Genomic DNA, 19,254 nt, shown 5'->3' on the forward strand with positions numbered 1-19,254 from the left:
TTGAGTATGTGTTCGCACACGTCCTGTGCAATGTTCTCACATTCCCCACGCTGCGGTGTGTAACCAGTAACCACTACCACCACCACTACTACCTCCACCGCCCCACGCCCGAGACCAAGTTGACTTCCGACTAACAGAAAATAAACATTGCGATACACACACACGCACACACCCTCCTGTTAAATTGTATATAATAATAATATACACTAATTGAAATGTTTAGACTGTACTGCATTATACCTCACCATCGTTATAAGCTTATAATAATAATAATTATAGGTGTAGCTAGAAATATCTATATAAATAGGTAATATTATTAATAATAATCATAACAATTACGTCGACGATAGGTGTTTTTTTCTGGTCGTAGAAACACGAATGGGGAGGGGGGAGGGGAAGCCAATTCATACACTGTCGTCGGAATTGAATAATCGTATACAAAAAAATAATGCAAGCCAAGTTTGGTACTTTCAAAATTTTTTAGTTTTTTCTTGGTGTATCATTATTATTATTATTATTTAACATATTGTTCAAGAGTAAAGTTTACACACAAAACAGACCCGAAAAACACACGTACACCTTAATAATATCGAACTCGATATTTTGTACCTATTCAAAATTCAAGGTAATAGGTATATAGTAGTATAGTACCCACATATCTACACTTCATACAGAATTAATACTTTATTATATAAGTTTAATATAGTAGGTATATAATATGCACGTTTTCAAAAACTGACTTATAGGTATCGTGCAGTGAACAAATATTGGACCGCACCCTTTATTTACCCCTTCATAAATTATTATGCGCAATGTCAATGTGCGTTTATAATGAAAAAAAAATTACTGCGTCTCCTTATATTATTATTAGTTCAAATACGAGCGCGTTTATACACATCTTGAAAAAACAACGTGCTATCGGGATCTGACTGAAGTTATAGATGGTGGCTCTGGTGTTATTTATAAATTATATATGTGTATAATGCGTGTGTATATTATTTTGTATTTAAATGTGTATGTACATGTGTTTTATAATGATGTGACATATTGCCCATTGGATTTAAAAGCAAAAAAATAAAGCACCGTCAGGCTTCGTTAAACGTAAAAACGATTAATTATAATTGTTAAACAAATAGGTATTATCAAGTTAACTAGTAGATAGGTAATATGTTTTAAAACAATGGTCGATGCATACAATAAACACACTAAAATAAAATAGAACATAATTTAAAATTGTATTATTTAGATCCTATTTTATATTCAAAGTTCAAATTTATAATATTGACAACATAAATTATCATAAATAGGTACTATATATTATAAGAATAGTGTTTATAATCAACGGTAATAGTGGTAATACTATTAAACTGCCATAAGAATATTTTTATACTTTTAAAAATGCCCAATCAATTAGAATGGGCAAAAATATCTAACAATAATCAAAAAATTTGAATTGTATGCTTAAATAATAACTTTGATATGAACAGTTATAAGGTTGTTACGATTATGCATCTATGATGTATATTATTAATACAATAGCTAATAATTATAGACTTATAGGATTTACATTGTACACGCTTTCGCTTTATACCATGATTTAGTCAATATGTATTTGAGGAATTCGTTCTAGAAATAAGTACCTAATAACCATGTATAATAACAACTGGAAAATTATTGTTTTTTAAGAATTCAGGTAAATTATAATTATGTTGTGAGAGACAGTTTGATTTTAAAACTGATACCTACAGCATATATAAAAATATAACTTACTATATATATATAAGTATAGGTACTGTGATAGGTGCACAATACACGATGTATTTTGATATTCATGCGTATAAGTAATTCACTTTTGTTTGTAAAATTATGTACATTATAAATAATTTAATAAACTATCTAATACATAATATTATACAGGTAAAGAAATTATATAGTAAATTTTAATTAAACATTTTCCATTATTATAGTATGTATGTCAGTTTCCATCAGATTATTTGTAATTATAGACACATATCACTATATGTATATTTTATCATAAATCATAGGTTTAAGATATTATGTTTGAAAATCATCATAATATTAGGTACTTACATAAAAAATACGAAATTACTTTTTATAAAACTGATATTTAATGATAATTTATTATAACTTTATTGTACAAAGTAAAGTTTTTATTAGGTACCTAGTTAATATTTACAAAATTATTTAACTAAATTAGCTGTTCAATATTTTTATTTATTTTAATGTAATATAATTAATTAATTATTAAATGTTAGTATTAACGTATAATTGTACTTTTGTACATTCACATTTATCTACATACAACAGTACAATGCTCAAAATTGTTAGTTTTGTTTAAATGATACACATTATAATATAATAATATAGTAGGCACATAATATATAGTACCTATAATTATTGTATACTTGTATAATTTATTTAATACATATGACTTTCATAACCTTTTGTTACTGTGAAAAAGTTAAACGTTTTAATTTTCCAACTTTCAAACGAATACATTCGATTTATGTGTACTAAGTGAAAAAAAAAGAATACTGAATATGCAATGAAAATATTTTAATGATCTAGAAATGAAAAATACAAGACGCAATGGCTACAGCAAATAAAATTATATGTGTATTATGGCTTGTATATTTTTATTTTTTTTGCCGGATGATTAAAATTCTTCTATTTATAGTATATAACCGTGCACGTGGTCGATTTTAATTTAGTGTTTTAAAACATGTTATACGTTTAGTTTTTTTTATTCTCTGCTTGTGTGTGTGTGTGCATAGTATAAATGTATAATAAGACGTTGTCTTAGACCAAGCGACGATTTATTATTCAAAGCGGCAATCGCATTTTATACCAAGGATAAGACGTTTCCATTTATTGAAGTTGATTTAGCAGTTAGATATTATAGGATGTTTTTTTTTTCATATTATTTCCTATTGTAGTTTTGTACGAAAATACGAAACCAAATGTTTTGTAACGAATAAGCCTTTAATAAAATTCTTAAATGACAAATTATGCCGTCAAGGCTAATTCCACAGAAATGTTATAGGGACATATTAACCAAATGTAGGGAACGACGTGCATGCCGTACGTAAATAACAATCCTGCAAGTTCCGTTGTTTGATGTTATATTAATTATTTTTCTACTGAAGCGGTTGTAACTCGCAAATATAATAATTGCTGTTACGATGGAGTTAGGTTCGTGACATTTATTAAAGGGCAAGACAGCAACAAGGAAATATTATATCGTTTGAATTTTTATAAGAAAAATATTAGATTGAATGAGAGGATATAACATTTGTGAAAAAAACAAAGGACAGCGTATAATAGATGCATTACCGAGTGATAGAATTTATACCATAGATTTCGAGGACCTATATATAGTTCTTTTATTGTTTTTTTTTTTAGGCAACACCGAGGCTAGTGAAGTGTGGAGAAAATAAACACTTTCAAACGCCAACGCCCTATGGATTTCCTATAAAACGGCCAGCCGACTGGAAAATATTTTTAAACCACTATACGTAGGGGTTCCCAAATTGTATGTTATACACGCTACCGAACTTTACCAATTACCTGTATGAGCAGAACTGGGCCAGTGCCGTTATCGTTGACGCGGAATATGAACGGTCGGTCTTCAGGTGCGATGGATGACATATTACTGTCGGATCTTCTGGAATTATGCAATTCTAATAATAATAAAACACAACACATATCGGTACTCATACATATATATTATATTAAATGAAAATATTTCAGCAGTGTATGCTGCATAAATATAATATTTTATTTTATTAGTTTGCAGTACATAAATAATATATTATTATAATATTGTTATTTGTTGTAATTTGTAGGGAAATCATATTATAATTTATAATAACAAAACCGATACGCGAATAACAGTTTCGGAGTTCGGTCAACGGTGAAATGACCGGCTGGCGTCACTCCGACAGATAAACGGTGATGCGTGACGACGAAAATCTTTGGTGAAAAAATAATAGTTGTAAAAAGTAAAAAAATGTATAGGTACATTCTGCGGCGATAGTATTTTGGCAAAGTTATAGTATATTATATTGTTATCAGCAATCGGTATGTGGCGTAAATAGGGCAACGAAGAAAATGCGACTGTATTAGGGCTAACCAACGTCCAGGGAGTGCTTCCAGAATACTGGATAATTTTTTTGGTCAATAGCAGAAATATTAATATGTTGAAAGTTGAAAAAAGATCAATATTTTTTATATCATTATAGGTAGGCGGGTAGTACTATTATTGTAGGTAGGTACCTATTAATTAAAAATCTCGAAGTGTTAAAGTTTTACCGTTTTATATAATCTATAAACTGATGTAGGCACCTATAAAACAATATAAATAATATATTTGAAGTTAATGAGAATGGGGCCCTTTTTTAGATTTTTACACCGTGGCCAAAGTTGAACTACACTATCTGTTGTAGATAATAATTAATAAAGTTAATAAAGTGAAGCCGTGTAAATAATGTATAACTCTCGTTTTTTTAACATTTTTTTTTAACAAATTTTTATCTACTGTGTCCCTGTGACGTTTGCGTAACGATTTGAAATTAAGAAGGTACAATTCAAAAGCAAATCTTTTTCCAATCCACTCACGATGTTAATCGAAACTATTGAAATCAACTTTGGCATACTTATGTTGTAAATTTCTTGAAATCTACTGTTTAAAACTATACGAAAAGAGTAAAAACTTAATACATATAAATGATTTAATTAGTAATACTATTATTATTATTTAACGTCAAAGATCAAATATATAGTCTGTACACATTTTAGGTATTAACATGCATTTTTTTTCGTAAATTTTTAGTTATTTAATTTCGGGAGTAAATTATACAAACGTGATTCATGGTTATCATTATACATTAATAGAGATTCTGAGAGTTGTGAAAACAGGTTAAAATTTATTTTTACCTGCAATATTAATAATAGATAGGTACACTTGCAATATCTTATGCCGAAGTGTACGAAACGATCGAGACGAAATTTAAACAGTATATTGTTTATGGAACAGTATGAAATTTTGGGGTAAAGTTAAGAAAATAATCAACCTCTACAAATAAGCACTACCCTTGTATATATAGCTATATATACAGTCATAACTCGTAAGTATAAATTATATATTGTACAATAGTACAATACTGCAATGTACTGAATCATTGAAGCGTTGTCGATGGGTGTGCCGTCGGCCTTCTGCAGAGTTCAGGGAAGGAAATTATGTGCCCCAGGTATAACATAGCAATAATTATGTCTATGATGGTAACGAGTTAAATTTTGGAAATGTGGGATGGCAATAGTGATTGGCGTTTGGCTTAATGAGTAAACTGTTCAAACTCTATTGAATTCCAGTTGAGTGGTTTGTAGAAATCGACTGTCAAAATTTGATGATTATATAGGTTATTTGTTATTATTAGTTGTTACTATAGATATTCAAATTAAAATATTGTTGGTTTTTCTAATATAATAATTAATGATTTTTAAATATCAGATTTAAATCTACGGAATTAATTATTTTGGAAGAACCTAGATTAGTTTTTAATGATATTTAGCTTAACCTTGGATGAGGTACTATATTTTATGACAAACCTCAGACTTAGGAAATTTATTTAAGTGTGTACCGCAGATCTATCAAGATATGATTTTGGCGTGGGTAGAGTAACTTTAGCATCTTTTGTATATATATTGTAATAAATAGTATACCTACTATCCTACTAATGTTTTATTCATTTGTATAACTATATATATATATATTAGACTCTCCATTAATCATGCTCGTTTGTTAACAGTATACTGTATAGGTACCTACTTACTATTTGATATGTGTATTTTTCAATTTATTGTAGTGATTCAATTTAAAGTCAACGATATGAATGGTTCAAAGTCGAAACAGAATGTCAGTAGACAGTATAATTTGGTTAAAACTAAGTTTAAAAAATAACAGTTACTTACTTATATTGTATCAATGTACTATAGTAATAAACAATATGTATATTTGAATTACCAAATGCATACAAATACTGAAATTTATATTTTTTTAGAAAGAACCTTTAGGTACCTATACAAATATTACTTAATATGTACTTATTTTCTTTGCTTTTCTCATTTCTTAGACTTCCAGTTGAAATTGAAAATTTAAGTAATAGTAGGTATACTTATCTTTAATAGATATGTTCTAAAGAGATGAAATCGATTCATATCCATGATAATACAAAAAATTAATATTTTATATGTTAGTTAAACATTCAATATGTACTCGATAGTTAAATAATATACGTACGGCAACATTTCAAGAACAATCACTCAAAGCTATGTAAATTGTACAACATATATGAATATTACTTATTATCTTTTTACTAATAGAAATGATAGCTACGTGTTTGTTTAAACGTAGAAATTATAGTCATTTAGATAAAAATAATATAATGATTTCTCATTGTAAGCGCAATCTATTTAATTTTCATATTAAATCATAAAATTGAAGAAACTAGCCAGGTCATAGCTAGGTTAGGTAAAATTAAAACTGAAAAATTATTGAAATAGCAAACTTAAAAGTGACTATGTAACAAAAATTATTTAAAGGTAACATAACAAATTTTTATTATTTGTGAGTACAACGATATAGTACAACTGTCAAAAATAAATTTACATACGTTTCAATTAAAAAACTAGTAGTCAATCCATGTATTGAGTATAATATGTTACTTAAATGTTTTTGTTGTTGTTTAGATATAATTAAATTCTACATTTTGTTGTTAAATTATATCATCATATTTATGTGTAAACATTATTAATTTTAACTGAAATGTAAACGCCTATTATAGATTATTATTGATATTTTAAAATGTAATTGGAGACTTTCTTCAAAGTTCAAATATAATAACATTAATATTATTAAAGGGAGAGGATGCTTCTAATTCATAGTGTAATATTCTTCAATATTTAAAGAGTATTTGGAAACTGTGCACTATAATATAATGATATATTGATATATGGCAGAACGTTAATTCGTTGAAATTAAAACGAGTTTGCATATTGTAGAAACCAGATCAATACACACAACTCGGTACAGCATGCGGATATATAGATTAAATCACATCCTGAAAATGCTCTTGTGAATTGTAATTTACTAAACCAATCAACATTGCGTAACCAATAATTCGATCGTATTTTGTTCTACCTTTAAATTGTAATCGAATATTGTACATTCGTACAGTTTTATATTTTAATAACTTTGTAAAAATAAAATGAGAATAGGTACATTTTTATCGACTTTGTACCATTTACACAGTGTACAGTGTGTGTGTGCAAAAATAATTATAAAATCCAATCAACTTACAGTGACAATTGCAATTTAGTCGTTATTAACGTGTAGGTATATAATTATTGTACAACATGATTTTCAGTAAGCGTAATACGAACAATGTAAAATGGGTTGCTTTAAATATAGGTACCTAAGTACAATGATATACATTATTATTATGTGAGAACGTTGTTGTCTGTGCGTTAACTCGAGTATGATAAATGATAATACACAAAATGTGGGCCATAAAAAAAACGTACAGGAGGTACCTATTATTTTCGAAGTCGTACGATATTCAGTTTAATATTATAATTAAGCCGGCTGCGTTCAAAATGTTCAAATAGTTATTATTGGCCTTAAGAACAGTACCTATATGAGAAGAGTAAAAGATATAGAAAAACCAATTTTCTTCACCTACAGCCAAGCGCAAACTCCATATGGGAAATGTTTCGTCTTGGTCAGTTTCGCACCTATCAATTGTGTAGGCCGATTATCTTGAGGACGAGTGCGTCACGATGGTTTATACGTCATATATAATAGCGTTACCGCATGGTTACGTAAATCGCCACGACAACCGACGGAGATCGTAAAAGCGAACCAGAAATAAAATCCGTTTCCCCTAAAACAATATAATAATAATATATAAAGTACGCGCACAACGACACACTCGGCTGGTGGACCGGACGGCGCGGCGCCTGCGACGGACGAAACGGATCGAGCGAACGAGCGCGGTGTACGCGTGTGCGCGATGCGCCGCGTCGGCAACACGTGTGGCGGCGGCGTCAGCGAACGACGACGCCGCCACCGACAGCCCTGTTCGCGGTTTCGTCCGCATCGAGTCGTCGAGCGCGCGCGCAATTATCGCTTGGCTGGCCGGGCGAAGCTGCCGGAACCGTTAAAAAAGCGCGCGTTCCGGTCTTGCGGACTTGAGAAATCTCCAGCCGCAAGACATAATATTATTATTATTATTATTATTGTCATTGTAAAAAGTAAAAAAAAAGTGATAAAAACTATTTATTTTAAATGAACATTTTTTTGAAATTTTATATTATATTCTGTTTTTATTAATAGGTATATACGAGTTATTTTTCAGCGTTTGTAGTAATTATTAGTAATTTCTAATTTGTGGGCTGCAGCATGTACCAACGTTATGATACTTCAAAATTAACATGCATTTATACACTATAAAAAATTACTAAATATATGCACAGGACGAAACAAATTTTAGGGCCAATGAAATAGTTTTCCCTGGTCAATTTTTTTTCACAGCATACCACTGTTTCGAGTTCGTTGGCTAATGCGCAGCATCCGTTACTAAACCGGAAGAAAGCGCGTCCCGCGGCGTGTCGCCGTAATGCGTATATGTTATACGCACCCCCACGCCGGTCGGATCCTTCGAGAACTCGGTGCCCCGCACAACCCATCATAACTCGTTACATCCGCCAGGCACACAAATCGATGGAGGAAATGGCGTTTGGCATCGCAAAGGTCTTATTATTATAATACTACCGCCGCACCGTTATAGGCCCCATGTGACTTAAATATGATAAAAACATTAACGACACGCGGCTCATGTTATCACATTAATAATATAGTTATTTATTGATTATATGTATATATTAGAATGTACAACTAATGAGACAATGAATCAGTTATATTTACTATGGATTAAAGTTCCGGTTCTAGTTCGATCTGTTTGCTGCACTGAATCAGCGGGTTTTGTAATATAATGCACGACACACAGTGGTTCAAAAATGAAAATAGATGGCCAAAATACGATATTTTGAATTTGAAAATACTCAAATAGAGATGGTAAAAATATTTTCTATATTACATAATATTATGAGGACTAAGGTGTGTTAAATATTATTACATATAGGTACCCATAAAATATAATAATTGAAGTAGACAAATCATATTTTTTTCATAAAAACTATTATAATTTATTAATAATCATCATATAATTTAATTTTCTACAACAAATTAAATTAAATTAAATTGAGGTTTTTATCAAATGTATCTATGTTGGATATAATACAAAAGTAGTATTTAATGACCCAATTAAGAAATTACAATTATTGTTATTAACCCGTATGTGGTTAATTAACAATGTACAATATTACAAATAATACAAAAATAAACCTATACGCGTGGGGGGACGAGGTGGCCGAGTGGTCTAACGCGACGGATTCGGCACAGCCGGTCCGAGTTCGATCCTCGACCACTGGGCGGCATTTTTCTCCGTGCAAGTCACGGTGTCCGGAGAACAAGTGCCGCCATCCCCCCACCCCGGGGCACGGCAGAAACCTACGGGTGCCCCATTAGAAATTCTGCCAAACACAACACACACGTGTACCAACCTACCCAATATAAAACCTACCAAACCTTCCAAATATAAAAACCTACAGTGCCCTCCCCACACCCAATGGCCTATGTTGCCGCGGGTTACCCAATAAAAAAAAAAAAAAAAAAAAAAAAAAAAAAAAAAAAAAAAAACCTATACGCTTTTATGTACATAAAAATAAATTTTTTTTTTCATCGAGTAAATTGAGACATTACGTGACGATATCAACACCTTAACTTAGACCATTCTAACCATTTCTAGCTAATACCTATCTGAGCATTTCTTTCATTCTTTGTATTAAGCACTTGAAGTTTGAAAGCCTTAACTATCCTAACCTATCCATGATTCAAGATATTGTCACTTGTGCAATGTGTTCCCGATAGTAGCAGTTGTGATAGTAATGCGGAAGATTAATTTTTATATATTTGAATTTTGAATATTTGAGTATTAAAAATATTATAGTCATAAATAGCAAAATACAAATTGTTCTATTAATATTTAATATTTAATTTTAATTTATTTTTTATTTTAATTAGAAATACGAATACGTCTTATTATTATGTAAGTAATAGATAATTTTAAAAATGTTGGCCAACTATTTTCATTTTTGAACCACTGTGCACGATGCACAAGTCGGATTTTAGATTCAACTTATAGGTAGTTGTAGATTTTAAAGGTATAATTGGAAATGCAAAAATTGAATAAATTATGATACTATTATAATTTATTATATTATTCTCTTTGTTTATTACCTATCTAAGCCATTTCCATCACCGAATTCAGACCGTTAATCCAATTTTGTTTTGTATATAAATATAGAACGCGTAGTACTTGCGATTTGGGTCAAAACGCACACTCGAGTGGAGACAATAAATTACTCGTTCCACTGCTTGTTCAAAAAAAAAAAAAAAATAAAAGTATGTATAAAAAGGTTTATTTAATTTTCATTTTTTGTTGATATTATCGACGTTGCTGTAGGAATTATTTATTTTAATGTGAATATAGGTATAATAAATAATACTATATAGACATTTAAATGTAGGAATAATATAAGTTTCTAAGCTTGTTTAATTCTTTTAATATAAGCATGGTGGGAAAATGTCTATGTTTGAGGGGGAATTGGCATAAGGGGAAATGTACTAGATTCGAATTAATGTGTTGTGGGATATAATAATGAAATAATAGTTACCTATTCAAATATTTATTTATTTACTAACGAAATACTTACAGACTCTCGCCAAATGTTGAGTTTCTATAGTTTTACAAGTTATTTACTTAAACATTCAAGCTTAAAGTGTTTTTAGTTTTACCTACTTCTGATGTTCGCGATATTTTATAAATACTTAGGTGTAGGCAACAGCTTATAAATAATAATATAATATTGTATAAATTATAAAAAAAAATTATAAAATTCTTCTATTTTAAAATAATATGGACTAATGGGCTTTTTTAATTAATGTATTGTTATTTTGATTAATGTTGTCTTTTAGTAAAGAAACGTTTGCTTTGATTTATTACTAGCTATGGTAGATAATATTAAACTTAACTAATAATATTATGTTATAATATACACAGGTACGTGGTTTTTATGAACCAAGTAAAATGTCTTAGCCGTTGCGTGTACATTGTGGGTGAACTGTGTGTAAATCTATTAAAAATTTCCAAGCTATTTTAAATAATATATTACATTTTTTAAGGCACAACTTAATAGAACTACCATATATTATACATATATAACAGCTAACGAGTAATACAAGACTTTGAGGTTTGAAAATCGATGGTTATAACATGAATATTATAAAAAAGTAATTTGCCAAATAGTCGTAACTGCAATTATACGTAATATTACACATATATTTCGTATTACGGATTATTATTAACTTGTTAGGAGTCCTTGGCGGTTTTGAAATGGATATCTTAACTGGCGTAACTGTTGACTGTCTTATTGTTAATCCAATAATATTGTAAACACATATAATATTATTATTATATATTAATATTAATATATTTAGTAAATTGTAATGTTTTCATGTACCTACCTATTACGATTAACTAATGAACACAAATACACACAAGTCAGTTCGATTTTGAAAAAAAAGGCAATTCACATTTCATTTTAAGGACGGCCTGCCATGCGAGGTCACGAGCCACGACAGCCGTGCGTGGGGAGCGACAAATACAAGACGGCCATGGGATTAGAAATGGCAGCAAATATAAAAGATTTCAATATGATAAAAAAAACGGTTATCTTTTGCTATGAATTCAAGTTCAGAGTTCTGCAACAGTCAACAGGGCTTGTCTTCGGCGATCATAATAATTGTACAGATGTACATAATATATAAGACTATTAAGGTTAAACTATACGTAGGTATACTTGCCTACATCGAAAAGTTAACAAACAATTTAAAAAGATTTTACATAATTTTTAATATATATATTTATGTCAATATTTTATTGTTTGTAAATGTTTGTGAGAACGTTAGATTAAAGTTTAATTATGGTAACAAACTAGACAGTACATTGCATCACTAAACGTATAATATGATTTAAAATAACATTATCGGGAATTCGTAAAAAACGCATAGATACGCACAATGTTAATCGAAAAGTAACTGTTATTATTGCCGTGACTTAGCGAACAAAAGCATATTATAATGTGGTCGAATCACGACAAAAATTCACGTCACGTCATAAATATTGAGGCATAAAACTATAATAGGACTAAGAGTTTCCGTTTATAATACCTACATGTATTAAATCAATTCATAACGGGTGCGATGGTTTATACAAACTAAACGAAATATTTCATTAAAATGCATTAAAAAATAATTTTCCGGTAATGTTTAAATTTATAGGTATCTATAATAGTTGTAGGTACTAGGTAATATATATTGATATTGGTCAGTGATCACTTATCTATGTCTCAAATGTATTTTTTAATAACAATAACGTGGTTATTTTCTCAATGAGCTATTATTTATATGGCATTTTTAATTCTTATTAAATATTGGATAATTATACCTATATTTCTTATATAGTTGCCAAACCTGATAAAAATAATACAGCTCTAATTCCATCTATATTCTATAAGCTATTATAATTTTAAGTATAGGTAACCTAATCACTGAACAGTTAACTTATGGAGGAACATATAGGTGCAGATCTCAAGGAGGCTAAGTTGGCTTATCCCCCCAAATATCCCATTAGCCCCCCAAAAATATGCAGTTTTTAGTTGTGTGCGGGATCGAAGCCCCCCACTCACATTTATGTTAAAAATATTTGCCCCCCCCCCGACATTTTAATGGATTTCCGCCTATGAACATATCCATCAGTCTTGCTGCATAAATTAACTATTCGTACTTTCATAGACCATAGTAACCTTAATCATAAATAGTATAGTTATAATCAATGGTAGTAGGTACGTAGTACCAGAAATTTTATATTATATATTTATATACCTACAATCTATAATAGTTATAAGTGGGTACTTATGATTAATCTTCTTATAAACCCAAACGTATATTTTTAAGAAATAGGTTACCACAATGGCTATCAGAAAAACGTTTATTTTATAGGCACATCTATTCATTGTTGGTTTTGGAGAGCATGCATTTTATTAATTACCCTGTTATATATTCATTTTCTATATGAATATCAGAATATCTATTATCGAATTTTGAATATAATTTAGTAATTACCTACAATAATTAAAAATCGACAATTTCCAATTTAGGTAGATAATTATAAATTATAATATGTTTATACTTAATTGTATTGTATTTTATAATATTAGAGAAAAAATTTAAAAAATTCTAAATTTATATAAAAGGTACAACAAAATCCAAATTTTTTTGAAAATTTATGTTGTCTAGAAAATGGTAATATAATTGTTATATTTTGCTAAATAAAATTATTATTACTATAAATAATTGGTGAACAATTGAACTAGGTATTTACAATTATTAATTTTTAATGATAACAAAAAAACAAAATCTTATTTGTCGGAAACTGAATTTGCGTAAAAATGGCCGTTTTTTCTTAATTTTTATTGCTTCGCAAAGAATATAAAATATGCATAACTTTAAGTTTATTAAGTTAGAATTATTTCAGAAATCCTTAAAAGGCTGGTATAGTAGCGGTATCGTAATGTAATACATATTAATTTATAATAACAAATACGACGGTATGAACCCAAAATTATACCAGAGATTTATAGGTAGTGCCAATTTAGTACCTACTCCGTAGAAATAAATTATTAAATACATACTTAAATACATGGGGTGATTCACCAGGTATTTTTGCTCCCATTTTTCTTTTACAAATACATTTTTTAAATTCTGATTTTTGGAAGTTTAAAAACGTATTTTTAAATACTTAGATTTTTATACCATTTAAGGAGTGTTATGTGGTTATACACTTTACCAACTGTTTTTTTCCAAATAAGGACCATATGTAAATTGTTAAGCTGATGATATTTATTAAACCAATTTTAAATTTTCGAAAACCATAACTTGGAAACTACTCTTTTGTATTTCGATTTAAATAGGTAGGTAATACAAATTAAAAAAAAAACCATCTATGTATAATATTTTACAATAAAACAGGTTGGTTTTCATATGAAAAAAAAAAGAAGTATGTATCGCCACAGGACACTCCTTTTTTAAGTGTTATAAAAATCTATATACATAATTGAAGATGCAAAAAATAAGTAAATTTATTGTTAAAGGAAAAACGCGGGTGAGCGTACTTGGTGAATTGTTGTACATAAAAAAAAAAATAATTAACTATACGCCTACATTAAATTGTATTACTATTTATTATATAAAAATGAAGAAACCAATTTAGGCTATTCATATTTGTAAAAAAATTGATATAATAATTAAAGTAAATAAGTAATTATAAAGCAGAATTAGCCAAAACTTTAAATTAGGTATTTATTAAAATTTTCATTATCGGGATAATTGTTAAGTATGTTACTTATACCTAGTAGTATAGAGATAATTTTTTAAAATATTTTTTATATGGACTTTTTTTTTTATTTATAGACTTGGCGATCGAGCAACTATTTCAATAAATTTTTATTTGGATTTTACAAACCAAATATTGTATACAATACATACACGTAATGTATAGGTAAGTGTAGTTTATACATCATACACACAACATTATTTGAAACTTTAATAAAAAAATATTAAATTCCATATAACGGTGGTAGAGGCGTCTGCGTCCTAGTACCAGGAATCTGTGAATAATATAATATACATATAGGTAACCGTAACTGGTGTAAATATTATACTTTCAAGCGATGCCCTAAGCTCACAATTATTCTCTTTATACGAGCTCGCTGGCGACACGTTTTGTCGGATCGGAAGTGATGCCCCTCAATATTTTGTGGCTCGCAAATATACGTACACAACTACACGTCTACACGTGGTTTGTTTCACCGGAATATCGTAAGTCGTCACTGGCTGCACAGCTCGTACATACGAATTGCGATACGTAAAAGTAAACATAACGATTTGATCAAAGAATTGTTGAGAATCGGACGCTGTGCGGAGTGAGGGGACGTAAAGGTTTGATCGGCGGAAACAGTTTTTTTTTTTTATGTCTGACAAACGGAAAATATAACGCATGGTTACCCGGTCGCGAGTAACATTAACCATAGTATATAGACAGTCGTTGTCACAACCACAGATGACCAGACCGATCTGACACCTCGATCGTTGTCCACGCATTGTTAACGGTATAACTTGCAAGTAGGGTAACCGCGATGTTTTCCGCCGTCAATCAGTCTTCGTTCGTATAATAATATATTAATAGTGCTGTGCAGTGGAATACAATTCCAGCGGAACAACTCATATACGTACGTATGTCGTATGTCGTATATATGTATAATACGATACTTTATTCAGCCTTATCAACGCTAGGAGCGACATTACCAAGGTATTGATAACTATAGTAATTACCAGTTTGTCACCAATGTAACGATAATAATATAATTGTAAATCATCATAATAATTCAGCAAAAGATAAAACATCTTATTTTTATAAAAAAAATTATATTTTTTAAGTAAGGCACACCAGAAATTTTGGTATTGGCAGCTGTTCACCTTGCCCATACGCTAGAACCATTGTCTTATTCTGTGCTAGAACCACTACTGATCCGCAGTGACTTAAAGTTTGATGAATGTATCACACTCATTTGCAACAAAACAATTGCTTTACGAAAAGGCAATACGAATGCTTGTTTCTTAAAACGTAACTGTCGAGAATAATTTAACAACCCCACTATTGTTTGAAAACTTTATATTGCTCATTGGTAAGTGTTCGCATTAGTTAAATACGGCTTAATAATATGGAGTCCTTATCAATTTCGTCATATTACACAAATAAAAAGAGTATAAAAAAACTTTTTTTCATAATTTCTTCTGCACTGTCAGGAAATCAATATGAAAATTTAGGATAAAATGATATTTTTTTCATCAAATAAAAAATAAAGTTAAAGGTAGATTTTTTATAATTTTGTTGTGATTATGATCAAGTGATTTTTATTGTTGTAAATAGCTTTACTTTTGTGTGATTTCAATTTAAAAGAACAAAATTTGAATTTTTTCTAGTTATGGCTTCATTATACTATCTTTTGAATCTCTCGAAGATAGACGGCTTAATTATGATATTATTTTCTTATATAAATTATTAAATAATTTAATTGATGAACCAGCAGAGTTATTGGTCAAAACTTCATAAGTACTTAATATATCTCACCATATTATCCGCTCTACAAACACATTTTATGTACAACCACAAAAATAAAATTAAAGTCATTTTTTTTTTTATTATTATATTTGCAAACTTGATTATTTTCTGTCCGTCACCCGTTTCTTGAGGAATATGATCTGACAGCGGTGGAAATTATAGGTAAAACACACATCATTCATTAAGAATATTATTTACAGATTCTTTACAGGACTATTAAAAGGTATTATACTTTTTGCCACCTCGTTCTTAGTTTCTTAAAAAATGAAAATAGTAGACAGTAAAAGTTTATGTTGTATAATTATATATAAAACAAATCTAACAAAGAAAGGCAAAAAGTAATTTACTATGAATAGACAATATATAGCAATCGATGTATAACTTATATAGAAAGTATAGAAAAAATTAATATTAAATATAGACAAATTCAGTGTTCAATAAGTGTGTATATAATATTATAGAAGGATATTCTGTATGATATAAATCAATTTTATAATGATCAGAAAAGTAGTTTGGATCATAATAAGTGTTACGTTTTTATTTTATTAATATATTATCAGCTAGGTATATAATAATAAATTATAAACACTAATACGTCCATATTATTTTTTTTAAGGGCCACCCGTGTGGTAAATACGTCTGATTATATTATAATATTATATAGGATTTTCTGCAAAATAAAATTGTTGCGTTGTGCGGTGGTTTTTTTTTCTAACTACGTGATTTACTAACATTAGCAACTTTATTTACTCAATTAACTATAGTAATATGTAGTAATATTCGTGGTATAACACTGATACCATCTCAACTCACATACCGATTATTTGCCAATTTGAAATTATGGTTATATTATACCACGCTTTGTAACAATGCGAAACAATAATGAATATAATACAATTTGAGCAGGGGCGTATCCAGAGTTATATATCAGAGATGAGGGGAGGGACTGTTAAAAATAATAAATCATACGCCTAAATGGTATAATTTATATTCATAAAAAATATAACATTGTACAACATTTAAGAAAATAAATCAATGTAAAAAATAACTACAGGGTGATTCAAAAATATTTAGGTATAATCAATTTTTGAAAATGCCGAATATTACAAATTTTTATTTTTCAATTACCAGATGGCAGATGATGATTGATGATGATAACAAAATATTATTAACATCCATTGGTTTACTAAAAATTCCAACTTAAAATGAATCAATTTTATCAATTTTGACACAATATAATAGTAGGTACCTAAAATAGCAATTATGGGCGGTGATGCTGAAAATTAAAAAAAAAAACGGGCGACACAATATATTTGTAAGGTTTTTTATCTGATTCGTTTAATTAGGTACGTTAAATTTATTTATACTCGGAGATTTAAGTTGAAGAAAATGAGCTTAGAACATTTTTATTTGTTTTAGTGTATACATACCTATATTTTTTTTTAGACAAACCATAGATAATAAAATGTATTATACCTATACATATCGAAATAGTCTAAATGGCAAAATGCATTATTATAAAGTGCAAACAATTATTTTATAAAATATATTATCTTTATTGACTACTAATGACTATTATACATATTTTAATATTTACATAACTACAATAAATTAAATTGTTGTTATATTATAAGATATATAAAAAAAATACTATTTTCTCAACCTACTTTTTCCAAGTTAAAACTGAATAATGAATATAATATATAAACGAATAGCGCTATTAGAAGGTCAAAAATAATGATTTTACCGTGATCTATACTACGTAATTTTAGAAAATATCTTTTTAGTTTTTATTGGTAAAATACTAGTCAGTTGCTATTAAGTACCCATAAGTTAAAATAGTTGAATTCATTGTAGCCGTGTTATGCCAAATGCCTATTAAATCAGTGATATGTATTGACATATTACTAATTAGTAATTATATTGTTAATAATTAATAAATTATGTCATGTATAGGTATTAATTTTTTTGTTATAAAATATCGATCATTAATATTATAATACATAAATATATAAATATATACTTATACTTAAGTTGTTTTATAAAAGTAGCTATGAACTATAATTATAGTACCTAGGTATTAACCGAGTAATAGGTATTTTTAATCGAGAGTATAGAATAGTTTTTGTCTATGTACTTCGATTATAATATTTTGCATTATTAATATTTTTAAGAATAAATTATTAAAATTAAACGAAAATTTATGGAAATTAGATCGATCGATATAGTATAGCAGTGTAACCTAATAATTATTATAATCAAGATAATAATGTAGACTTTCGTAGCATATTTATGAAAAAGTAGTTATACAATTTGGCTTACCTTTAATAGTATTGCGTATATTTAGAGTTGTACAAATTTAATAATGGTAGGTAAGTTTAATAAGTATCGTCCAATATAATTTTGTTTTTTATTAAAATAATGTTGAAATGAAAAAAAAAATGAAAAATTAAAGATTATACAGTTAAAAAGGTTAGAAGAATTTGTTGACAGTTAATAAATAATATTATGTATGTTGAACTGTGAATCCCTACAGCAACTAAATGATATTATAGGTGCCTATACTAGCATTTATTAAATATACAATTATCAATAGTACTAGATTGGAAACTACCTGTATTTTATAATTTGACTACAAATAAGAAACACGCAATCGCTGATAATTTTTATGATATATGACTTTATGATACAGATATACGATAGCTTAACTTGTTTTACCTCAACAAAACTATTTATTTATAGTCGTCAGTCAACGAATGTATACGCATAAAATGTAATCATTGTCGGAAACTCCTCCATCGGTATATAGATT

At 28.7% G+C, this 19,254-nt stretch overlaps 1 protein-coding gene across 13 annotated transcripts in view; it reads right to left on the minus strand.

The window, feature by feature from the left end:
• Window positions 1–19,014, minus strand: part of LOC132943219 (probable tubulin polyglutamylase TTLL2) — a 28,985-nt gene extending 9,971 nt beyond the window's left edge. Inside the window, exons 1-2 of one of the 13 annotated variants that reach the window (XM_061012107.1) lie at window positions 18,765–19,014; window positions 3,589–3,682 (exon numbers count right to left, since the gene is read on the minus strand). In XM_061012107.1, coding sequence (XP_060868090.1) covers window positions 3,589–3,669 — 81 coding nt within the window. In that variant the 5' untranslated portion in view covers window positions 3,670–3,682; window positions 18,765–19,014. Of the gene's footprint in view, window positions 1–3,588; window positions 3,702–7,711; window positions 7,730–7,756; window positions 8,127–18,764 lie in introns of those variants that run through there. The other 12 variants (XM_061012103.1, XM_061012100.1, XM_061012105.1 and 9 more) reach the window with 12 other exon arrangements.
• Between the last annotated feature and the right edge of the window lie 240 nt (window positions 19,015–19,254).

The sequence above is a fragment of the Metopolophium dirhodum genome, chromosome 4 (genome assembly GCF_019925205.1).
Source record: "Metopolophium dirhodum isolate CAU chromosome 4, ASM1992520v1, whole genome shotgun sequence".
Classification (NCBI taxonomy): domain Eukaryota; kingdom Metazoa; phylum Arthropoda; class Insecta; order Hemiptera; family Aphididae; genus Metopolophium; species Metopolophium dirhodum.